Here is a 22,945-nt window from a genome sequence, read left to right as displayed (position 1 = left end):
CCCTGCCCTTGCTGCACAGTCATGGCTCCCAAGGGGAGTGCTCTGTTCACTAGTGGAGGCCCAGGCAGAGCTTCTGGGAGGCCAGCGGCCGGCGGCCAAGACATGGACTTGGCCGGTGGAGAAGTTTCCATCTTAGCACCAGGAGCTGGTCCAGGCTCTGCAGGCCCCGGGCTGTACCTCAGGACCCCCAGGAACCAGCACCGCAGCAGGGGAGGTGGCCGGGAGCCCTCTGTGTCTTCTGCCTCTCCTGCACCCGCCCCCAGCATCTCCATATTCAACATTGCTCCACTCCACAGTGAGCTGGTCGCGGAGATGGCTGGGCCTCTTGGCTCCTCGGGGAAATTGCTCCCACAGCCGTTCTGTGCCCAGTGCAGACCCTCAGGGACTAGCAGTGTCGCTCTCCTGTGGAGAAGGGAAAGGGCTTGCCAGGGGTCACTGGGACAGCTCAGGAACGCCAACTGCCAGCCAAGAGTCTCCCCTAAAGTGGGCTTCAGTTCTCAATTTAACAACCTGGCCCCAAGCTGGAGGATGCTGAGCAGAAAGAAGCCTCAGCCCCGATGGGAGACCCAGCCCAGGTCAGAGAGAGGGCCCGGGGGGCCAAGAGGAGCTGGTGGCCTCGGCCAGCATAGGGCCCTTGAGGCCTGTGGGCGGCGGGAAGGAGCTGGCCAGTTCCAGGCGAGGGAGGATGGGAAAAGCAGGGCCGGCGGCCGTCCCCATAGGGCCATTTGCAGCCACAGGCCACAGGTCGGGGGCCCTCTCCCTGGGGGCCCTGGGTCAGCAAGGTGGGAAAGCCATCAGGCCAGCCCAAGGGAGTCAGGGCAGCAGGGCAAGCGGCCGGGCAGGGCCTGGGCGGGGGGGGGGGGGGGGGGTTGTGGGCACATGTGGGGCAGGGCAGGGGCTCACACAGGCACAGCCAGCCACACCCCCACACACAAAAGCCACAGATGTGTGCACACTGCCACACACACACACACACACACACACACCCCAAACACAGACACACATAAACACGTGCACTCAGAAACACAATTATATTCACAGCCCCCCCCCGAATCAGACACACTCCCCAGTCACATAGCACAATAGATGCGTATACACCATCACACGTGCAAAAACCATAGACACTTACAACACACACACACTCACACACGCAGCAGCCCCAGCTGCGGCACGCCCCCCCCCACAGCACCCTGGCTCTTACCACCCTCCGCCCAACCCTGCTGTCTCACGTCCTTGGCCTGGGCTGCCCTAATCCCTGTCTCGTGTCCTGAAGCCAGGAGATAAGGGGCAGCTGCAGCCCCAGATAAAGGAGGCGCAGCCACAAATCCGGGGTGGCCCCGGCAGAAACGGGCACTGAGCCCGGGCTGCACCTGTCCTGCTGCTGCCTCCCCATCCGGCCTGGCTGCCTGGCTGAGAGGGCCAGTGAGGGCAGGGGAGACAGAGACACAGGGAGGGAGCAGGGAGACAGAGAAGGGAGACTCAGAGGGAGAGAGGAAGGCAGAGACCAAAAGAAGCAGAGGCAGAGGGGGAGAGAGAGAGAGAGAGAGAGAGAGAGAGTGAGTACAGGCAGCGCCTTCCCCAGGCCCTGCCTCCCCCCATCTGAGTGCCTCAGTGTCCCCACTGGCACAGGGTTCCCTGGGACACCTGCCTCCTTTCTGTTTCTCCGAATCAGTCAAGATAGGGCATTCAGAGGACGACTCAGGCCTGGTTCAGGGTGGGGGGGGGGCATCTTCCTGAGTGTCCCCACGTTCTCCAGGGTGACACCTGGGACGTTCTCATCCCCCTGCCACAGCCTCAGTGAAGGCAGGGCTCCCTAGAGCAGGTCCTGGCCCCTCTGGGCCTCAGTTTCCCAGCCGTGGTAAGATGCACTCAGCATTCCTTGGGCACCTCCTGTGGGCTGGGCCTGGTCCTGGGTGCTGGGGACACAGAGTGACTGAGGTGGACCAATTCCCCCCCTCTCTGAACTCAGTACAGTGGGGAAGATGGCATGTGGCCAGGTAGCACCAGCATGGTGAGGGCCAGGATTCCCAGGGGATGTCTGGATGGCTGCCAAGGCTAAAGAGGACCGTATCCCCAGTACGGGGCAGTTAGAGAGGTTTCTGGAGAAGGATGGTGGGGGAGGAAGAGGAGGAGGAGGAGGAGGAGGAGGAGGAGGAGGAGGAAAAGGAGAGAACTAGAGGGTGAGTGGAGATTGGGAGCAGGGAACAGACTTCTTGCAAGAGGGAACAGCACATGCAAAGGCGGAGAGGTACAACTGCCTCATGGAATGTCTGGAATGAACTTGGTATTTGAGTTTAGGGTGTGGGGGGTGATGAGGAATGAAACGGAAGGCAGCAGGGGCTAGGAACTGTAGGAACTTGGGGGCCGTGGTACAGGGCTGGGGCAGTAGGGTGACATGGAAGCATTGGGAGCAGGGGAAACACCATGGTCAGATTTGTGCCTGGGAGTCTGGGCTTTGGGGGGAGGATGGAAGATTGAGGCCCAGAAGTTGCTAGGGGGTGTGATGGGAGAAGGGATGGACTAGAGAGAGACTCTGAAGGGCAGGTGGTCAGGACACAGGAACCCACAGGCTGTGGGGAGAGGGGCAAGGTGGGGAGGCTGATGCCCTGGTCTCTGGCTCAGGGCGGGTCGGCAGTCCCTGGGCCAGGGACCTCTGAGATCCATGGATTCAGGTGGATTGGGGATGAATGCCTGCTCCCTCTGCACAAACTCAGAGTAGAATAAGTGAGTTAATGGAAAGGGCTTAGACAAAATTGGTGCTCAACAATTGTTTAGCTACTGGTAAACAATTAATACTACACCATTATAATAATAAGCAATTCATATTGCATCATTGGTATTAATGTTGTCAGTGGCCAATCCAGTCATACCCCTTTCCCCCGCTTACAGGAGGCCCTCCTTGATTGCCTCACACAGAAAATACAGGCCATCGCAAGGCAGACCCAGGGAGCCCTTAGAGGCCCAGAGAGGGGAGGCTATGTTCAGACAGCCCTCTGCGGGCCTCAGTTTCCCTTTCTATCCAGCTGCCTTCCCGGAGGGGCCTGGGTGCCGTGGGACGGTGGGGGAGACTCCAGGTGGAACCTCAGAGGGCAATGGGACCGGCAGTCTAGGAGGAAGGAGGGAGCTCGGGCCCCTGGAGGTGGGCACGCACAGCCGGGCACGACGTCTCCCGAGACTGGACGCCACAGGTCCTCCGTTTATCCCCGGACTGTCCTACAGAGGGCAGCCGAGGCCAGCGCTGGGAGCCAGTCCGCTCCCCCGCGAGCTCTCAAGGGCAGGGTGCCGCCTGCTGTCGTCGCGGGGGCTTGCCCGGCGTCTAGGACCGCTTCCGGCACGCAGGCTTTCAACTGTCGATAATGCCCCGCAAAAAGTGAAGTTTAAGGTTCTTCGAATACTCTTGTGGGTGGCAGCGGGTCAGAAGAGGCACGGACCGTTTCGCTGTACCAACCTTAACGGCACCGAGGCTCCACCCCACCCAGGCTCCGCCCCCTTACGTAGGCTCGCGAACAATGGCGTCACTCGGAGCGCCCCGGGCATGCGCGTTTCCCCAGCCCGACGGGAAGACGCTCTCGCGACCCGGAAGGCCTTCCCGCGGCTTTCCAAAGCCGGCGTGAGGGGGGCTGATGGCGGAGGGAGCGGCGGAGACCCCAGCAGACAGTGGTGGCGGCGGCAGCGGTTCGGGAGCCGGCACACCGGAACCGGGGGTGGCACCCATTAAATCTCAGTGAGTCGCCGGGGCCGGGGTAGGCCCTCACGAGGCCTTCCCGGCATCTACAGGCGGTGCACGCCGGGTGGCGAGGCAGCGGCCCAGGTGGGAAGCTCGCAGGCTCTTCAGCTTGGGCTGGTTCTGCACCCGCAGGGTCGGAGCTGACAGCGCACGTTGGGGGCTGTCACGTGTGCGAAGGACACCACGGTGCTTGTAGGGGCGCGCAGGGTTGGAGGCTGGGGCCCCCAGTGCATGCTGGGGACTGTAGTCCGGGCGTGTGGCGGGAGTGGCGCTCGTGCACCTGCCGCTAGTCTCAGCTACGGGCAGGGACTTGGGTCTGAAGCGAGGGCCGTGGGGCATGCTGGGGAATGTGGCCCTGTTGCAAGGCATGCGGGGACATGTAGTTTTCTCAAGCCGAATGTGGTCGGGGATATTCTTGCTGTTTGAGTGTGGCTGGGTTCTCTGGGCAGTGAGACCCAGGGACAAAATTTAGGCTCTGTCTGTGGCCTTGAGACGCGCCCCGACTGGCAGCTGGCCGCTTCTAGGTGGTGTACTCCCCGTCAGCAGACGCACCTAAGCAGAGACAGGTGTTCTCGGTCCCTTTCCCCAGTGTCCCTTGCGTCTGAGCTGGAGAAGGGGTTCCTTCCACAAGCGCTCTTCCCGCTGCCTCTCTGCTGGCAGGTATCTCACCACCAAGGAGCAGTTCCACGAATTCCTGGAAGCCAACGGGCAGGAGAAGCCCAGCCGGGGAGTCGAGGCAGGAGACCCCGGTGGCAACGACCCGGCCGAACCTGAGGCCAAGCGCATCCGACTGGAGGATGGGGAGGCGGGGGAGGCGGCCGAACGCGGGGACAAGCCGAAGGTTCAGAAGAGAGTCCGGGGCCAGAACAAGGGCCGGCCCCACATGAAGCCCACCCACTACGACAAGAATAGGCTCTGCCCCTCCCTGGTCCAGGTGAGTGTAGTTGTTGCTTGAAAGTCCTCGCGACCTTCCGTCTGAGCCTCTCGGCTCCCCATTCAATCCTCCGGAAGCTGGGACGTTAAGTGTTGCTGTCCCCATCTCGTCCCTGAGTAAACTCAGACTTGATGGGTTCCTGACTTGCCCTGGGACACCCACCAGCAGGGGAAGGCCTCTCACCCAGGCTGCCTGGCTGGCCCGGCGTGCCCCGATCCTTCCTCGTGGCCTCTTGGTTCCCACGCAGGAATCAGCAGCAAAGTGTTTCTTTGGCGACCGCTGCCGCTTCCTGCATGACGTGGGCCGCTACCTGGAGACCAAGCCTTCAGACCTGGGCCCCCGCTGTGTGCTTTTTGAGACCTTCGGCAGGTGTCCCTATGGCGTGACCTGCCGCTTTGCCGGGGCCCATCTGGGACCCGAAGGCCAGAACCTCGTGCGGGAAGAGCGGGTCCAGGCCCCGCCGGTCCGCAATGGCCTGGACAAGGCCCTGCAGCAGCAGCTGCGGAAGCGCAAGGTCCGCTTTGAGCGCGCGGAGCAGGCCCTCCGCCAGCTGAGCAAGGGCCACCTGCCAGGCCCCTCCCCAGAGGCCGCGGTCCCCAACGTCTCGGGGGCCGAAGGTGCCCCTGGACAGGACAGCGGTGACACCCAGAAGGCCCTCCTGGAGCCAGCTGCTGATGCCCCAGTCAGTGGCTCGGGGCGGACCTGTGGACCCCTGACAGATGAGGATATAGTCCGGCTGCGGCCTTGTGAGAAGAGGAAGGTACGTGTTCGGGGCTTCCTGCTGAGGGTGCTGGGAGCGTGGGGGCAGAGGGTGCTGGGAGGGTGGGGGCAGAGGGTGCTGGGAGCGTGGGGGCTGAGGGTGCTGGGAGCGTGGGGGCAGAGGGTGCTGGGAGCGTGGGGGCTGAGGGTGCTGGCAGCGTGGGGGCAGAAAGAGCCAGACGCACCCCCCCAGCCCCAGAGAGTTGGGGCTGGGCGGGAGGGAAAGGGGGAGGGAGGGGAAGTGTTCCTGGAGGAAGGGGCATCGGGCCTGCGGTTTTGACGGTTGGGCAGAGACGGCAGCAGAGGTGAAGACGGAGTGGTCTTCGCACAGGGATCCGTTGGCTCGTGCGGAGGCCCAGAGGACGACTGCGGGCGGGGTGGGGAGCAGGGAGCTCCAGAGGCCTGGCGAGCCCCCCTGGGTTTTGTTTTGCTGCAGCTGGACCTCAGCGGCAAGCTGTACCTGGCCCCCCTCACCACGGTAGGTCAGCCCGGCAGGGCCCTGTGTGTGCCCATCTGGTGGGTTTTGGGGCTGCGATCGGCGTCCGGGGTTCTTGCCTGCTGCCCCTCACATGTGCCCATGGCCCCCAGTGCGGGAACCTGCCCTTCCGGCGGATCTGCAAACGCTTCGGGGCTGACGTGACGTGCGGGGAGATGGCCGTGTGCACCAACCTGCTGCAGGGCCAGACGTCTGAGTGGGCCCTGCTCAGACGCCACCCCTGTGAGGATGTCTTCGGCGTGCAGGTCGGTGCCGCCCCAAGGGGAGGGAGGCGGGAGGGACAGAAGGGCTCTCGGCTGGCTGCTCGTCCTGGGGCGGGTTCGGGGTTGGAGCTCCCTGACCGCAGGCCTGACTCAGTCACTCCCAGACCCGTCTTGCCTCAGCCGTGGGCTCAGGGGCTGACCCGATGCCCCTTTGCGGGTCGGTGAGACAGGGAGGGCCCCTGACCGGATCCCCACAGTGGGCAGGGCCAGCCTGGGCCGGCCCCTCACTCCCTGCTCCGCCCCCGGCCGCAGCTTGAGGGCGCCTTCCCTGACACCATGACCAAGTGCGCCGAGCTGCTCAACCGCACCGTGGACGTGGACTTCGTGGACATCAACGTTGGGTGCCCCATCGACCTCGTGTACAAGAAGGTAGGAGCTCTGCAGCCCTGGACCTCCATGGTGTGGGCGGGGATGGTAGCCTGGGACCCCATCCCAGGCTCTTGCCTGAGTGTCTGGGGGACCCGTGGGCGCTGCTGCGCCCTGGTTTCCCCCATTTGGCTGGCGCCGGCAGAGAAGGGTGGCAGGCCCGGCTCGCATTCCGCCGTCCCTTGCTCCAGCCCCCACTTTCTCCCAGGGCGGGGGCTGTGCCCTCATGAACCGCACGGCCAAGTTCCAGCAGATCGTCCGCGGCATGAACCAGGTACGCCCTCTGCCCCACCGCCCTCCCCTGCCCCGGCCGGCCCAGGTCCCGCTGACCGCTGCCGCCCCCCGCAGGTGCTGGACGTGCCGCTGACCGTGAAGATCCGCACCGGCGTCCAGGAGCGCGTGAACCTGGCCCACCGCTTGCTCCCTGAGCTGCGGGACTGGGGCGCGGCCCTGGTCACGGTGGGTCTCGGGGCACGGAGGGCGTGGGGGCCCCCACTGGAGCGCGCGGTGGGCGGCCCTTCCTAACGGTCTCTCTCTCCCCGCTCCTTCCTCCTGCTCTCTGGCTCTCCCTCCGTCTCTGTCTCCGTCTGTCTCTTCATCTCTCTGTCTCTCTCTCAGCCCGTCCCTCTTGGTGTCTCTGGGTCTCTCTCTCTGTGTCTGATCCTCCACCCCCCGGACCGGCTCTCCCTCCCCGCGCGTGGCTTCTCCTTCAGCTCCACGGCCGCTCCCGGGAGCAGCGCTACACCAAGCTGGCCGACTGGGGGTACATCGCGCAGTGTGTGACGGCAGCCAGCCCCATGCCGCTGTTCGGTGGGTCCCCCGCCCCCACCTGGGACCCTGCCCTGCCCCCGTGGGCATTACTGGGCTGCCAGAAGCTCCCCCAGAGCTCCCGCCTGCCCCCGGCTCCCTGAGACCCCGCCTCTGTCCCTCAGGAAACGGGGACATTTTGTCGTACGAGGATGCCAACCGCGCCATGCAGACTGGCGTCGCAGGGGTGATGATCGCTCGGTAAGGGCGCTCTGTGCCTGGGGCGCTGCGAAGAACCGGCCAGCGCCGGTTCTCTTCCCTGCTCGGTGTCACTGGCGTGGCTCTGCTGGGGGGCGGGGGGTGGGCAGCGGACCTCTGTGCTCTCAGGGGTTGGAACTCTTGGGCTTTGAAGGTTGGCTGAGCCTGGCGGAGCGGCAGGGCCCCGGAGCCCTCCAGCCCAGCGCTCCCTACCCCACTCCCAGGGGTGCCCTGCTGAAGCCGTGGCTGTTCACGGAGATCAAGGAACAGCGGCACTGGGATATCTCGTCGTCCGAGCGCCTGACCATCCTGCAGGACTTCACGCGATACGGCCTGGAGCACTGGGGCTCGGACACGCAGGGCGTGGAGAAGACGCGCCGTTTCCTCCTCGAGTGGCTGTCCTTCCTGTGCCGGTGGGTGCAGGGCCATGCGTGGGCTGGGGGGGTCCCGTGGGGGGGGCGGCCTGGCCTCACCCCTGCGCCCCACCTGTAGGTACGTGCCCGTGGGCCTCCTGGAGCGGCTCCCACAGAGGATCAACGAGCGGCCACCCTACTACCTGGGCCGCGACTACCTGGAGACGCTCATGGCCAGCCAGAAGGCGGCCGACTGGATCCGGATCAGGTGCCAGGAAAGCGAGGCGCTGGGCTGCGGGAGGCCGGGGGGCCCCTGGGCCGCGGGCCTAACCCCGCCCTGTGCCCTCTCCACAGTGAGATGCTGCTGGGACCCGTGCCGCCCAACTTCGTCTTTCTGCCAAAGCATAAGGCCAACGCGTACAAGTAGCCGCGGGCTGGGGAGGGGGCGTCTGAGGGGGGCCCCAGCGGGGCCTCCTGCTGCATGAAAACACAATAAATCTTATTCTTTTAAAACCCAGGCCTTTCTGTGACCCCAAGGCTTCCCTGTCCCACTCTGGGGTTTTGTCCCCATGCAGGGCCGACCCTCTCTCCAGCACGTAATTGTCCTTTCTCATTGACAAGAGTCTCCCAGTCGCCCCCATGGGCCCAGCCCTGTGCTGGCCACCACGGCTCCCCAGAGCGGCTTTACCCACCAAGAAAGTGCTAGGCGCTCACGAGGCAGGGGCCTTGGCCTACGCAGGTGTGGATCAGGGCAGGCTGCCTAGAGGAAGGAGCCCTAGAGCTGCCCAGAGCATGGAGGCAAAGGCAGAAGGCGGCAGACTGAGTTCAGGGTCTGCCCCGCTTTCTGTGAGGCCTGTCTCTGACTGCCTTGGTTTCTCCCTCTGCCCCCTGCCCCCCCCCCACCCCCTGATACCCGGAATCCCGACCAGTGGGCGGGCCACAGCCTGGAACCCGCTGCCCACAGTAACCAGGCAAACAGAACTCGGCAGGACTGAGCCTGCTCTCCGGGTGGGCTGCCTGTGCTCCCACCTGCTGCCCCCCCGGCCTGCCCAGGCTGGCGCCCCTGCCTCCCCATGCAGCACCCCAAACCCTTCTATGCGCCTTCAGCTCCCCAAGAAGGCTTCAGCCCCCGGGGCCTGGATGGCACCGAGGGGTCAGGCAGCCAGCCTGCTCCCGCCTGCACGGAGCCGCTTCCTGCTGTGGGTACGAGTCGGAGGGTGTCGGGTGTGGTGGGTGTCGGGGTCCCCAAGGGGATGGGGCCCAGGGCTCAGGACCCTGCCCAGCCACCTGCTTTTGTCCACAGGCTCCTCCAACCTCTATCAGCCCCCAAACCCGGAGAAAGAGGTGTTTCCAGGCCCTCCGGCAGGTACCAGCCTCCCCCCAACCCTTGATGGGGATTTGGGGGTGGGCAGGAGGGGTCGGGGCCTGTCCTGCCCATGCCCCTGGCCCTAGGCGGCCCCCAAAAGGTAAGGCCTATGTCTCTGGTCCCTCAAGTAGGCCTTCAGGGGCAAAGCCTATGCCCACCGTTCCCCGGACAGGTCCCCAAAACAATACCCAGGTCCCTGACTCCCAGATGGGTCCCCCAAAGCGGGATCTCTGTCCCCATTCCTCAGATGGCCCCCCAGGCCAGGTGCCTATCCCCTGTCCCACAGATGGGCCCCCAGGGTTTGGGCTCTGCCCCTCCCCTCCTCTAGCCTGTACTCCTGGCCCCAGCTGGGGCTCAGAGCTCCTCTCAGGGTGCCCCTCCCTGGCCTGCAGGTTTCCAGATGGCACCCTGCGGGTGCTTCTTTGACCCCCGCATCTACCGAATCGAGTGGGCCACCACCGACTTCGGCCAGTCGTCCCTGTACAAGCTGACGGCAGTGGGTGGTGGGGGAACCCCTGGGGGTCCGGCTGGGGGTCCCGCCTCTCCAGGCACCTACCTCCTAGAGCCCCAGCACTACCTCAAGGCCCCCGTGCCGGCCCCACCGCCCCCGCCATACCCACACTACCAGCCGCTGCCTGGGGGCCCCCAGTACCTCATGCCCTACTTCCCCCCCGAGGGGCCTGGGCCAGAGGCTCTGGGCTTTGTGGGTGACGGGGGGCCCCCCGCCTACATGGAACTGCCCCCGCCCCTGCTCAAGGAAGGCCTGGGGCCAGCCGCGCCGCCACCCCCGGCCCCGCCCCCACCCCCTGTGCCCAAGGAGAACAAGCTGCCTCCCCTGCTCATCACGTTCCCCACCGAGGCCGTGTTGCCCCCTGGCGCCTATGGCCACCTCAAGGGCCGCCTCAGTCAGTTCCACGGGCCCAGCGAGCCGCTGGCCTCCCCCTCCAAGGAGCAGCCGGGTGGTGGCACTGGGCCGGCCCTACTGTACCCGCCTGGCCCCGGGGAGCCCAAGGTGGCGGAGGCGGAGGCCGCCCCCCTGGGGGCAGGCGAGGCCAGGACCCCCGAGGCAGCCAGGGCCTTCGTGCTGCCCGAGAAGGTGCTTCTGGAAGACGCCATGAAGCTCTTCGACTGCTTGCCGGGCAACGCTGAGCCTGATGGGTCCCCACGCAAGGCCCCCGGGCCAGCCCTGCCGGACAGCGGGGGCGGCGGGGACGACTCATCCAGCGACATCCGCTCGCTGCACCTGCCGGACGAACTGCTGTCCTTTGACTACAGTGTGCCCGAGATCCTGGACACCGTGTCTAATGTGGACTACTTCTTCAACTTCAAGGCCTTGGATGAGGAGCCACCACCCCGCCCGGGGCCCCCCGTCGCCAACACCGCGGCCCCCGCGGCACGACCCGAGCTGCCTGGCAAGAGGAAGGCCGGCGCCTCGTCCGCCAGAAAGGGCAGGCAGGGGGGCAAGGGCAAGCAGGCTGCGGGCCCGGCCAGCGTCGCCCCGTCGGGGCCCAGGCAGGACCTGGGAGCCGCCCCCCATTAAAATGGATTTGACCGCTCAGCTCACTGTCGGCTTGGTGGCATCGGGGCCCGGGGACAGCAGGCTGACGCTGGACGTGGAGGACGGTCCCCTCCTGCAGCGCAGCGGGCCCGGGGTCACACGGGAGGGCCCAGCAGGCCCACAGCACCTCCCGGGTGAGCCGGGCAGCCCTACCGTCCCGAGGAGTCCTGAATCCCTCCTTTCCACGCCCCAGACAGTTGGGAGTCCGCCAGCAGAGACGGGGAAGGGGGGCTTCTGCAGGGTGGGGAGACACTGTCCGCACTGCACGCTAAGGACCTTTCGCCCAGGTGTTTGGTGGGGAAAGGGTTGCCGGGGAGGGCCAGGAAGTGGCATGGGGTTGAGGCCTACCCTCCCCCACACGCCTACCCCAAGCTGCTGCTCTCCCCCCTGCAGAGGACCAAGGGGCCCTCCCGCCCCAGGCCCTGGGCTGGGTCCCTGGGGCCTTCGTGGTCGGACTCTGCTGGGGTAGAGCCCCCGGGGTGGCAGTCGGTAGCGAACCCGGGACTTCCTGTCTGCGGAGCTCGGCGCCGGGAGCCTGCTGGGCTCTCACCTCGTCCGCTCGGCACAGCCTGCCCCGCCCGGCCCTGTTCTGTGCCCGGCTAGGGGAGCCTGGAGCCCGCTGCCCTTCCCTTCCTGCCCAGCTCCCCAACCCCCGCGGCCACGATCGGGGTACTTTTGAGATTAAAGCCAAACGCGCTTGACGAAGGGAAGGCCCTGGCGAAAGACGTTGGCAAATGGGCTTGGTTTCCTCGAAGGTCCATGCGAACGTTAGCGGTCGGCCTAACGTGGAGAGTGGCTGCCGTCCTGCTCACCGGCCAGGGTGGGCTCCCTGCCCCGTCAAGGTCACGCTCCCACGACCGGACTGAGACGGGACTGGGCCACGAGGCGGACCGTGGACTAGACTCACTGAACCTCAGAAGAATCAGGAAACTCACGGGACCACCCGAGTTCTCCCTTGGGATGAGCTGGCCGTCCGTGCCACCTGGGAGTCAGAGTGAGGTGGCGGGAGGGGAGGGAACCCCCCCGGACGGCTAGGGAGAGTGCACACGGCTGCGTACGTTGTGTATACGTGCACACACGTGCATAAACACGTGCGCGTTGGTGTATACGTGCTGTGTGTGCAGGTCTGTGTATCTGTAGATGTGTAGATGCGTACACACGTGTTCATGTCCTGGGTAAACACGTGTGACTGTACACACGTTAGGGATGCACGCACACACATGTATCCACGCTACCAAACACCCGTATGTGCGTCCCTGCACACTATGCCTGTGCGCCTTGCCCAGGCACACCCGTGTACACGTGTATGCGGGCATGCCTGCGTCCATGCCATAGGCATGCGTCCATACGTGTGCGTGCACATGAAATCACGCTTCCAAACATTCCTCCGGGGACACAGCAGAGCACACACGTGCGTGTTTGTATACACGGAGGGTTTATGCCCCAGAGACGGACTCCCGGCAGTGGCTGCCTCCTCCAGACACGCCCGCGCCTCCTCGAACGGGCCACGGGCCACGGGGCTGCGGCTTAGGCCTTTCAGGGAACCGCCCCTCTCTCCGTGGGATGCTCCGCTCCCTCACCTCGCCCGCGTCCTGTCGAGGGTCTGGGCTGCCCCGCTCCCAGCACAGGTGCCGCAGGGCAGGGGAGCTGCGACAGGACGATGGAAGGTGCCGTGGGGAGGACACAGCACGCTCCTAACACGCGGCACGAACACCGCCACCAGCCGCTTTATAGAACGCTTTAAGGCCACGCGGGGCTCCCCCGGTGCACTTAGCACCTGCCTCGGAAACACGCACAGGCCTTTCGGCACCTCCTGCACAGATAAATCCAGAAGCCCTTGAACTTGAGGCCCTTCTCCGTGTGCAGCAGTTTGGGGATGGCGTAGGCCAGCCACACGGACAGCAGCATGACGGCCACGAGCGGGATGATCGTGGCCGCCGCCAGGATGACGGACAGGGGGAAGGCGCCGTGCACGTAGATGCTGAAGGTGGTCTCCAAGTGACAGTAGCTGCAAGGGGTGGGTGGAGAGAGGCCATGGGGCGCTGTCCCGTGGGGCCCTGCCCTTCGCCCCACTGAGTGTGCTAAAACCCACAGAAAGGGGACGCCTGAGTGGCTCAGTTGGTTAAGCAGCTGCCTTCGGCTCAGGTCATGATCCCGGCGTCCTGGGATCGAGTCCCATATCGGGCTCCTTGCTCGGCAGGGAGCCTGCTTCTCCCTCTGCCTCTGCCTGCCATTCTGTCTGCCTGTGCTTGCTCTCTCCCCCCTCTCTCTCTGATAAATAAATAAAATCTTTAAAAAAAAAAAAATAAATAAAACCCACAGAAAGGAGTGCTGGGCCCAGGGTGCTGAGCTGGGACGCCTGGTTCCACTTCCATCCGTTTCAGCTCTTCTCCAGTCCGAGTCTGCTGTCCTCCCTCTGCTGGCAACTGTCCTGTCCTCCCCGGGGTTTCCGGCAGCCCCCTCCTCCTCCGGGGACCGGCTGTCTCCCTGACTCCATGCCCACACTCAGTCTAGAGAGGCGAACTAACCATCCGGCTCCCGAGTGGAAGCAGAGGGCGGGCGTGGTGGGGCCACAGGTGTCCACGAGGTGGGCTGTGAGCACCAGGGCGTAGCAGGCCGGGAGGGAAGGGCACCCCGGGAGACGGGACCCGGGGTAAAGGAGAACTCGCTGGACCCATGGTGCGGACAGAGGAGCGGATGGGACCAAAGGCCGTCCTGTCTCTCTCGATAGGCCACCCCGTCCCCCTGCCCGTTGGCCATCCCAGAGCTGGCCCCCCTAGATCAAGGCGCGGGGTCTCAAGGCAAGTTCTCCAGGTACTTTGGGGAGTGGAGTTCATATCCGTCTAGAGAGGACAGATGTCCCGCACGCACCCCCACAGTGGGAGATGTTGGCAACCCAGGCCAGCACACCTAGAAACCTCTTCGCACACGTGGGTAGTAAATATTCAACAACCAGCTCTAAGGGGAAAGGCTGAATTTGTAGGGTGTGCCGAATCCCATGGTGTAAATTCTCCCACGGTGGCTGATTCCAGGCAACCAAGGGAAAGGCAATTGGCTTGCGAGATCCCTGGAGGAGATGTAAGGGTCTGCACGTGCACTCCACCCATGAGGTGGGGCTTGAGAGGGGCGTGGCCGCCCGCCACGGCTGCCCCCGCCCCCGGGAACCCAGTGTGGGCTCTGAGTAAGAACTTACTTAGGGAGTGAACAAATGTCATCTAGAACTTCGGATGCCACTCTTCCCAGGGACAGTCTGGGTGCTGGGAACATTGATGTTTATCCAGGACCCGCCCAGGGGAGGGAGAAAAGTGTGCGACCCTCCCCAGGAGAGCCAGTCATCCCCTCCAAAGGTCCCTGGCATGGAGTGATTCGCCCCTGTTCACCTGTAGTACGGATCCACGATAGAAATGTAGAAGACGTAGATCCCATTCCTCTGGTCAAAGATAACCTTGTTTGCCGTCGGGCCTCCCAGGATCTGATACGGGACGTTTGGCCATCTCAAGGGGGCTTCATTGTCGGGGTCATGGCAGCTCACATAGTTCTGGGGAGAAGGACAGAGGCATGCCCACTAGCTCCGGGGGCTGGGGAGGGCCGGGCCCGTGCCCACAGAGGTACCCCCACTGCAGGCTGCACCCCACCTGCAGCACTGCTCACCCAGCACCCATGGGAGCGAGTCCAGGGCCAAATGCCTGATGGGCGGGTGGTGCATGACCTTGGAGGGACACTGTGGGTGGCTGTCCTCCTGTATCCAGGCCTTGAACCCCCGAGTCTGGTGTGAATCAGATGCCTCTATTTCACGTACTCTTGGTGTTATGGCCTGACATGTTCTCCACATACACACACACAACAACGAGCCCACCGCCAATGAAATGCTGGAATCCTAACTCTTAGGGCCTCAGAATGTGACCTAATTCAGAGATGGGGTCTTTTTCAGGTGATCCAGTTAAAATGAGGCTGTTGGGGGGCCTGGGTGGCTCAGTGGGTTAAAGTCTCTGCCTTCAGCTCCGGTCATGATCTCAGGGTCCTGGGATCGAGCCCCGCATCAGGTTCTCTGCGCAGCAGGGAGCCTGCTTCCTCCTCCGTCTCTGTCTGCCTTTCTGTCTACTTGTGATTTCTGTCTGTCAAATAAATAAATAAAAATCTAAAAAAAAGAAAAGAAAAAAGTGGCCCTTGATCCAACAAGTTTCGTGTCCTTATAAAAAAGGGAAATTTGGACCCAGACATGCCTGCGGAGAACATCAGAGGCAGAAATCAGGGTGTGTGTCTACAAGCCCAAGAACGCCGGACATGACCGGGAAAACACCAGAGGCTGGGAGCCTGGAACAGATTCTCATTCACCCTTAGAAGGTACCGACCCTGGCAACACCTTGATCTCAGACTTTGGCGTCCAGAACTGGGAAAGGATCCATCTCTGGCATCAAAACTACCTGGTGTGTGGTGTTTTTGTCACAGAAGCCCTAACTCCCTGGTGCACCTGGGAAGTCTGAAGGTAGAGAGGGCACAGAGCCACCGTCCTGGGGCTTCTCATTGGCGCTACTGCCAAGCATAGCCATGGCGTCAAGAAGTGGTCAGGGGGTACCAGCAGCTTCTCAGCCCAGTCTCCAGGGCCCAGGATATTGTACGAAGGGGAAACACCCTTGAACCCAGCTGCTTGCCCTTAACCAGTACATCGTGCTGCCTCCCTGAGCAGAGTAACTTTGCCCTTCTGCGCTATTTTGGTGGACCCAGATGGGGGGGGGGGCTGGGCTTATAAAAAGCAAAGACAGAAAATGAAAAAGCAAAAAAGTCAAAGTGATGGGGAGCCCAGCGAAGGGTTGGGGTGCCTGGGTGGCTCAGTGGGTTAAGCCTCTGCCTTCGGCTCAAGTCATGATCTCAGGGTCCTGGGATCGAGCCCTGCATCAGGCTCTCTGTTTGGCAGGGAGCCTGCTTCCCCTTCTCTCTCTGCCTGCCTCTCTGCCTACTTGTGATCTCTCTCTCTCTCTGTCAAATAAATAAAATCTTAAAAAACAAAACAAAACAAAACTGAAGGGCTCCTCTCATATGGCATCAGCAAAAACCCAGAAGACATCACGGATACACCATGGGACAGTTGCACAGAGGGTTAGTTGCATTGCAACAGAGGGTTAATCTCTCAGCTCTAGAAAGAGCTCTTGACAAATGAGCAAAGAAAAGAAGTGAAAGTGGCTCTCAATCAGGAAAAGGCATGAAGCCCGAAGCCTGGCCTGCAGCAGAAGTCAGGTACATGGAAATGGACAAGTCCATCCTGGGGTGGTACACCTAGCTGGTGTGCTGTGGAGAGAGATGCGTGGTGGGAGGCATGTGGCGCCGGCCCAGACTGCGCATGCGTGTACCTTATAACCCAGCCAGCCCTTCCCTGCCTGTAGACAGCTCCCCAGGACAAGGGACCCATGCGGGTGGATGGAAGTGAGAGACTGGATATAGCCCAAGATCATGGGTGTGGCAGCGGCTTAACAGCTTGGAAGCACCAGACTTTGGGGGTCTGGAAGCTTCCACTCTTGGAACCCCAAGCCATGCTGTAAGGGAGCCCAGGGTACCCTGCTGGGGAGAGAAAACGCACACAGACAGACAGCCTATCTCCTGCCTAACAGAAGCCCCACACAGGAGAGAACCTTCTCAGACCTGCCAGCTGAAGCCCCCTGCGGGGGGCCACCCCACCCATGCCACAGGAAAGCACCCTGCTGAGTCGGGCGTGGGTTGTAATGGCCAGTTCTCCATCTTACTGCTCTTCTAGCCTTTCTGCGGGTTCGGAAGTTCTGATTAAAAACCAGAACACAAATGCAGAAGCAATGTCCATGGTGTGGATGGCCACTGGGGTGTATGTTCCCCAAACCCAGGCCTTGCCTACCTCCCCCCACAGGTCGAGGGATGGGGTGAGGGTGGACCCCTGATTTCACCTGTGCCCCAGCACCTAGCAACCCTTGGATCTCAGCCTCATGGCTGTTAACAGCAACAGGCCCTCCCATCTGTCAGCAGCTCCCTGTGTGGTGGAACCACACAGTGCCCCACGAGGCACCCCTCCTCCGGGTCTCCCTTGGTTTCCTTGGCAGACACATCCCTAAGTTAGCACCCCAACAGGGCCGGTTCTCATACCCATGCCAGACCTCACTTGTCCGTATGTTTTGCCTCTGGCCTCCTCTGGGTCACCTCTGAGCTCCCCCAATACAACCAAGCTCTGTATTTGCCTCTGCTGCTCCCGCTTCATCCCTACGATGTCACTGGCCCCAGGGTCTGCCCAGGAGCTTCAAGCTGGAAACAAGGCAACGCTTGACTCTGCACCTCTCCTCCTACATCATCCTGTCCCTCCCCAGGCCCTACTGGTGATGTCCCTTTTAGGCACCAAATGTGTCCCCTGCCTCCCCAGATTCATATGTTGAGACCCTAGTCCACAGTGGAATTTGGAGGTGGGTCCTCTAGGAGGTAATTAGGTTTAGATGAGGTCCTGAGGGTGAGAACTGAAAACAGGGTCTCAAAGGAGAGATTTGTATATCTGTGTTCATAGCAACATTAATTAACCAAAATGCCCAACGTCCACTGACAGGTGAATGAATGGTGTCCATCCAGCCAGTGGAGTGTTATTCAGCCTTAGAAAGGAAGGGACTCTGACACCTGCCATGATGCAGAGGGACCCCGAGGACAATGGGCTCGGTGAGAGGAGCCAGACCCAGGTCACATCCACAGGACCCCACTCCCAGGAGGTCCCCAGAGGAGTCCTGTCCACAAAGAGAGGAGACTGGGGGAGCCAGGGCTGGGGCAGGGGGTAGGGAGTCTATGCTTTGTGGGAACAGAGTTCACTTTGGGGAGATGGAAAGTTGGTCGCAGGACAGTGGGAGTGTGCTTCATGCCCCTTAAAATTATTACAATGGTACATTTTAGGGGCGCCTGGGTGGCTCAGTGGGTTAAAGCCTCTCTGCCTTCGGCTCGGGTCATGATCCCAGAGTCCTGGGATCAAGCCCCACATCGGGCTCTCTGCTCAGCAGGGAGCCTGCTTCCTCCTCTCTCTCTGCCTGCCTCTCTGCCTACTTGTGATCTCTGTCTGTCAAATAAATAAATAAACAAAATCTTTAAAAAAAAAAAAACAAAACAATGGTACATTTTAGGTTGTGCATATTTTACCACAATTGAAAAAATTTTTAAATCCTTAATTTTTAAAAGGGGTTTGGGGCACCTGACTGGGTCAGTCAGTACAGTATGCAACTCTTGATCTCAGGGTCGTGAGTTTGAGCCCCACGTGCGGTGTAGAGCCTACTTTATTAAAAAAAAGGGGGGGCACCTGGGTGGTTCAATGGGTTAAAAAAATCCTTCAGGGGGCACCTAAGTGGCTCAGTCAGTTAAGCATCCAACTCTTGGTTTCAACTCAGGTCTTAATCTCAGGGTTGTGAGTTCAAGCCCCACATTGGGCTTCAAGCTGAGCATGGAGTCTACTTTAAAAAAAAAAAAAAAAAAGGTCTTTAGGAGTTAAAAAAAAAACCCTGGGTCATATAAAGACCACATGAAATGGAAAAAGGAAACTGTTTCTTAGCCTCTAAAGCTCCATTTATACTGACAGAGCTAGCTGCACCTGGTTTCGGTTGCTGAGTGGCTTATAACAAGCAGTCCATCCAGACGTGCTGAAAATGCAGGCATTCAAAATTGTCAATCACTGGGACTGATGGGGAAAAAAGTAAGGGGACCATCTCCCAAATGCACGCTACTCTGAATGACGGCACTCGCGAGAAGAATGCAATACTCCGTATGGGCACAGTCGGAAAATTACAATAAGCGCGAACCACATATGGGTGGCTTTCTCTATTAAAAAAAAGACCAGGGACGTGGGGCCTGTACAGCCTGGCGAGCGCACGGAACCGATCGTGGCAGTGAGCTGCGCGCTTTCACGGGGGTTGTAGGTGAGGTGAATTTCCCTTCAGACTGGGGGTGTGCGGGGGAGCAAACCCATCGTCCGTAAGAAAACATGTGGTCAACTCAGAAGGAGTGTGGACAGAAAGCTTCGGAGGCTCGGGGCTAAGAAAGGAAGCGCAAAAAAAAGGAGCCAAGGTCGGCCCGCGGGGCGGGGCTGCGGGCGCGGGGAGCGAGCGCCACCTGTTGGCCGCGTCGCCGCCCTGCGTCCGCGCCCTTGGCCGTGACTGGGGAGCGCACACCCGCGGGTCAGCGGGCTCGCGGCGGCCCGCGCGGCAGCTCTTCCTGCCGCAGCACCGTGCGCTCGTTTCTCCGTCGTGCAACGCCCCCGCCGTGCCCCGAGCCGCCAGACGCGCACCCCTGGCCGACCAGTCCGCGCGGTCTGACCTCCGGCCCGCAGCCCGCTGCTGGGGCCTGTCTTGGAAAAGGAGTGGACGCTACCTCTCGGTCCCAGGCGAAGGGCCGCCTGTCGCCCGCGGTCTCCATGATGGTGGTCCAGTTCTGCGGCTGGGCCTTGCAGAGCGCCGTCTGGGCTGTCAGGGAGTAGGTGTACGTGAACAGTCCGTGCACCTCCAGCAGGACGAACTCTGTCTCGATGACCTCCTGGAACTTGCCTTCCCGCCACCTGGGACACAGGCGCAGGGCCGGGCTGAGGGGGGATGCGGCGGCCCCCGGGTGTGATGAGCCCATGCTGGGGGCGGCGGGGGGGGGGGGGCGGCAGGGAAGGCGGTGCTCCCCTCCCCCCAAGCCTCCCCAGGCTGCCACTTTGCGGAGGGAAGCAGCGGCAGGTGGGACAGGGGAGGGCGGGCCGTTTCCCGCTGCGCCTCTCTGCCTCTTAGCTGAAGTCTAGAGCCAAAAACCACCACTAGTAAAGAAATAGATTGATTAGATCATAAGTAAACACACACACACACACACACACACCCCTTCAGGCCTGTCCTCTGACACTTTTCGGAGGCCATCTGCCAACATTCCAAAGGGATATCTTTAGGGCTGTTGATTGGGGTTGTTCTGAAACTCATTTGGGGCACACCGTCTGGGATCTCCTGGCAGGTGGGAGCTCCGGCCCTTCCCCTGGCTGGTCGCATTCCTTGATCTTTACCGTATGGGGGCTTGTGTCCCCCCACGTGGCGGCCCAGAGTTTGGGGATCGATCCCGCATGCCCAGCCCCACAGTCTTGCCAGTGTGTGGGATTAGGGCCACGGGGAGCAGAGACGTGGTGTCCGAATGACCCCGCCTCTTTTCAAGGGTAAGCCGGTTTCTGCTGTCGCGAAGTCAGCAGCAGACCAGACTATTGAGTCTGACGGTCTGCGGGGCACGGAGCTGTGCCCAGGCCGGCACATGCCTTGTATAAGTCAATTACCAATAAGTAAAATGGAATAGCCAGTTCCTGGAGTGCCCTGGCCACACTTGGGAGTGCTCGGGAGCCACATGTGTACTGACTGCAGACAGGGCTGCACGGAAGGATGGAGAACTTCCACTGGGCAGCGCTGGGCTGGAGCAGCAATGAGGTAGCTCCTTCCCAGGGCAGTGTGGTTCTGGTCTCCCCGGGCTGGGGCTCCAGGGGCCCCACGGGCTGCTCGACCACCCACGACAGTGTGGAAGCTACGCGCGGTGGGGTGTGCAGGGGCTGTGATGAGGAAAGGCAGCAGAGTCCTCAGAAGGGGGAGTGACGTGAGAGCCATGGGCTAAGTCGTGTCCCCCCAGACTCCCACGTGGCAGCCCTAGCTCCCCATGTGACTGTGTTTGGATGTGGGGTGTTTAAAGGGGTGGTTGAGTATGACCAAGGTCATAAGGGTGGGCCCCAATCTCGGGAGGAGAGGGGAAGCATGGCTGTCTTTGCTCCCTCCACCACCTGAGGACACAGGCAGAGGTGGCCGCCTGTACACCAAGGAGGGAACCTCGGCGAACCCAGCCGTGCCGCCCTGTGACCTTGGACCTCCAGCCTCCTGGACTGTGAGAAAACCAGCGCCCATCATTTAAGTCCTAGTGGGTGGTAAGACATTGCAGGAAGAGGGGGCGCCTGGGTGGTTCAGTCGCTTGGGTGTCCAACTCCTGGTTTCGACTCAGGTCAGGATAGATCAGGAGACCAAGCCCGCATGGAGTCCCCTGGAGCTTCTCGCTCCTCTGCCCCTCCCCCCACTCGTGTGCTTGCTCTCACTCTCTCTAATAAATAAATAAATCTTAAAAGAAAAAAAAAAAAGACATTGCAGGGAGAGGGCATAGCAAGGGCGGGGCCTAGGGGTGCACTGGGGGTCCAGGCTGTACAGAGAGGAGTAGGGAGGCCGGGGGGGGGGGGGAGGAGGGAGCGCTGGGGGACGTAGCGGGCGGATTGGAGGGCCCCCCTGGGGTCTTACAGTTCCACCACGGGCTTCCAGGGGTTGTTCCAGTAGACGAGGCTGGGGCAGCCCAGCTTCTCATACTCGTACTGTACCACCAGGTCCTCAAGGGCCTTCTGCCCCTGGAAGTTGGGGTCGTAGGCATCCCTAGGCAGAGACAGGTGGGGAGGCAGCAGAGGGCCATTCAGAGCCATGGACCGAACGACCCCAGGAACCCTGCGGCAGTTAACGTCTCGGGCCCCCTTGGCCGGGGCGGCAAACCCAAAGCCCGGCAGACGGCGGTTGGACTGGAACGTCAACAGTTCCCTATGCCCACAGCCTCCCCCATCAGACTGTGGACCTGCCAAACCTGTGCACTGATGGGAACTGACTCCTTAAACTCTCCCTCTCTCTGTCGGTCTCTGTTTCTGTCCCTCTCTCTGTCTCTCATGGTCTCTTATCTTTCTACGTGTGTCCCGTTTACCTGTCTTTCCTGAGGTCCCGCCACACGCACCCCTCAGTGCCCCCACGAGGTCTGACTGCGGGCTTCCTGGTCAGCAAGCCCAGCAGCGCCAGGACAGGCCTCGGCCGTGAGTGCGGACAGGGGCCTGACCCCTGGCTCGTGTCTGAGGGGCTGTGGTGTGTAAAGCACACGCGTGTCTTCCCGTGCTGGGGGTCGGGGGCTCTCTGTGCCCGGGGGCCAGGCAGGGCCAAGGTCGGCCCCATGCTCTCTCAATGGCACTCAGGACCAGCCATGCCATACAGAGGGTCACCCTGGCCCTCACCCCCTCCCGCCTCGGCTGACGGGGTCTGGCCACCCCGCTTGCTCAGGTGAGCCGGTGCCCAGGCTCCAGGAGCACGTAGGAGGCTGCCAAGATGGCAGCGGGGTGGCCCCATAGCTGGGGGGACCTGGGCTGCGGGTCCTGACACATCGTGCCGGCTCCGGCAGACCCGCACCTCCCCTACCAGTCTGCTTCCCGCCTCAGATTCCCTATAGTCCAGATATCAGTCTAAAAATGATTTCCAGGGCGCCTGGGTGGTTCAGTGGGTTAAAGCCTCTGTCTTCGGCTCAGGTCGTGATCCCAGAGTCCTGGGATCGAGCCCCGCGTCGGGCTCTCTGCTCAGTGGGGAGCCTGCTTCCCTTCCTCTCTCTGCCTGCCTTTTTGCCTACTTGTGATCTCTGTCTGTCAAATAAATAAATAAAATTTAAAAATATATAAAAAAATAAAAATGATTTCCAATTAGCCTTTGGGGCTAGGGGGCAGTCATGGGAAGGAGGGCGTGAACGGAAATCTCGGGCTCACCGCTCAATGACGTAGCTGTAATTGTCCTGAAGGCCCACGGGGTCAAGGATGTTGTTCTGACAGGCTGAGATTTCGCTGTGAGCGACAGAAGATAGTGAGAAGTTCCCTACCCCCACGTACCACCGAAAGGATCGTGAATTCTTCCCTGGGACACGTACAGCCCGGCTGGTTTCATTTTTGAGTCCTTTCTTACTTCCAGGCTCAGTCTGCATCTTCCCTGCCCAGAGTCTCCAAGGAGCCCGAGTTCATGTGGGAGAATGATTATCCGAGCCCCAGACCTAGGCGCTGGGTGTCCTGACTCTTGAGACAATCATTTCCTGGATTTTCTTTGTAGCATTGATCCGGGCATGCCTCCGTAGGCAACACGGTTTCTTTCTGCCTGATTTGGGGTTTTAAAGACTAGAATCACGTTGTGTGTGTTTTGTTGTGCTTTCTGTTCCATGTTTCTACAACCCCGTCCAGGCACTTCTGCCTTGACGGTTTGTGTGGCTGGGACAGTCCGTTCATCCAACCACTGTACCTGTTTGTCCATCCTCCTGTTGAGGGATTCGAGCTGGCTTGCTTCCAGCTAGAAGTTATTAGGAA

At 61.6% G+C, this 22,945-nt stretch overlaps 3 protein-coding genes across 8 annotated transcripts in view; 2 read left to right on the top strand and 1 right to left on the bottom strand.

Annotated features, from left to right (window-relative positions):
* Positions 1 to 3,422: 3,422 nt before the first annotated feature.
* DUS3L (dihydrouridine synthase 3 like) lies at positions 3,423 to 8,420 on the top strand. 3 transcript variants are annotated; one of them, XM_059159622.1, is made up of 13 exons: positions 3,528 to 3,724; positions 4,388 to 4,661; positions 4,909 to 5,421; positions 5,752 to 5,898; positions 6,009 to 6,161; positions 6,432 to 6,548; positions 6,754 to 6,819; positions 6,894 to 7,004; positions 7,259 to 7,355; positions 7,478 to 7,553; positions 7,775 to 7,963; positions 8,043 to 8,171; positions 8,258 to 8,420. In XM_059159622.1, exons 1-13 carry the CDS (start codon positions 3,624 to 3,626, stop codon positions 8,328 to 8,330), a joined length of 2,046 nt encoding a protein of 681 aa, XP_059015605.1. In that variant the 5' UTR covers positions 3,528 to 3,623; the 3' UTR covers positions 8,331 to 8,420. The 3 variants fall into 3 exon arrangements, 2 of the variants coding, with proteins under 2 accessions (XP_059015605.1, XP_059015607.1); XM_059159624.1 differs by having other exon boundaries at positions 3,532 to 3,724; positions 5,857 to 5,898; XR_009350559.1 differs by lacking the exons at positions 8,043 to 8,171; positions 8,258 to 8,420 and having other exon boundaries at positions 3,423 to 3,724; positions 7,164 to 7,355; positions 7,775 to 7,837.
* Positions 8,421 to 8,563: 143 nt separating this feature from the next.
* Positions 8,564 to 10,829, top strand: PRR22 (proline rich 22). Its single transcript, XM_059159625.1, has 3 exons — positions 8,564 to 9,106; positions 9,207 to 9,269; positions 9,662 to 10,829. The coding sequence occupies exons 1-3, from the start codon at positions 8,977 to 8,979 to the stop codon at positions 10,807 to 10,809; spliced, it is 1,341 nt and encodes a 446-aa protein (XP_059015608.1). The 5' UTR covers positions 8,564 to 8,976; the 3' UTR covers positions 10,810 to 10,829.
* A 1,390-nt stretch (positions 10,830 to 12,219) lies between these two features.
* The window catches only part of CATSPERD (cation channel sperm associated auxiliary subunit delta), a 48,432-nt gene continuing 37,706 nt past the window's right edge, over positions 12,220 to 22,945 (bottom strand). For all 4 annotated transcript variants that reach the window (XM_059159618.1, XM_059159619.1, XM_059159620.1 and 1 more), the window contains 5 exons: positions 22,361 to 22,435; positions 21,096 to 21,224; positions 19,180 to 19,363; positions 14,208 to 14,365; positions 12,220 to 12,835 (listed from right to left, as the gene is read on the bottom strand). In XM_059159618.1, the coding sequence (XP_059015601.1) occupies positions 12,598 to 12,835; positions 14,208 to 14,365; positions 19,180 to 19,363; positions 21,096 to 21,224; positions 22,361 to 22,435 (784 nt within the window). In that variant the 3' untranslated portion in view covers positions 12,220 to 12,597. The remainder of the gene's footprint in view (positions 12,836 to 14,207; positions 14,366 to 19,179; positions 19,364 to 21,095; positions 21,225 to 22,360; positions 22,436 to 22,945) is intronic.

Source organism: Mustela lutreola, chromosome 2 (genome assembly GCF_030435805.1).
Source record: "Mustela lutreola isolate mMusLut2 chromosome 2, mMusLut2.pri, whole genome shotgun sequence".
Classification (NCBI taxonomy): Eukaryota; Metazoa; Chordata; class Mammalia; order Carnivora; family Mustelidae; genus Mustela; species Mustela lutreola.
Note: the sequence above shows the minus strand (reverse complement) of the source record. Positions and strands in the feature narration are given on the sequence as shown.

Bases quoted from the DNA above. Each gene is read 5' to 3' on its own strand.
- DUS3L (XM_059159622.1), top strand. From the start codon at position 3,624: ATGGCGGAGGGAGCGGCGGAGACCCCAGCAGACAGTGGTGGCGGCGGC. The intron at 7,554-7,774 runs GTAAGGGCGCTC...CCCCACTCCCAG, and splicing joins GCAGGGGTGATGATCGCTCG to GGGTGCCCTGCTGAAGCCGT. The intron at 7,964-8,042 runs GTGGGTGCAGGG...CCCCACCTGTAG, and splicing joins TGGCTGTCCTTCCTGTGCCG to GTACGTGCCCGTGGGCCTCC.
- PRR22 (XM_059159625.1), top strand. From the start codon at position 8,977: ATGCAGCACCCCAAACCCTTCTATGCGCCTTCAGCTCCCCAAGAAGGC. The intron at 9,107-9,206 runs GTACGAGTCGGA...TTTTGTCCACAG, and splicing joins GGAGCCGCTTCCTGCTGTGG to GCTCCTCCAACCTCTATCAG. The intron at 9,270-9,661 runs GTACCAGCCTCC...CCTGGCCTGCAG, and splicing joins GTTTCCAGGCCCTCCGGCAG to GTTTCCAGATGGCACCCTGC.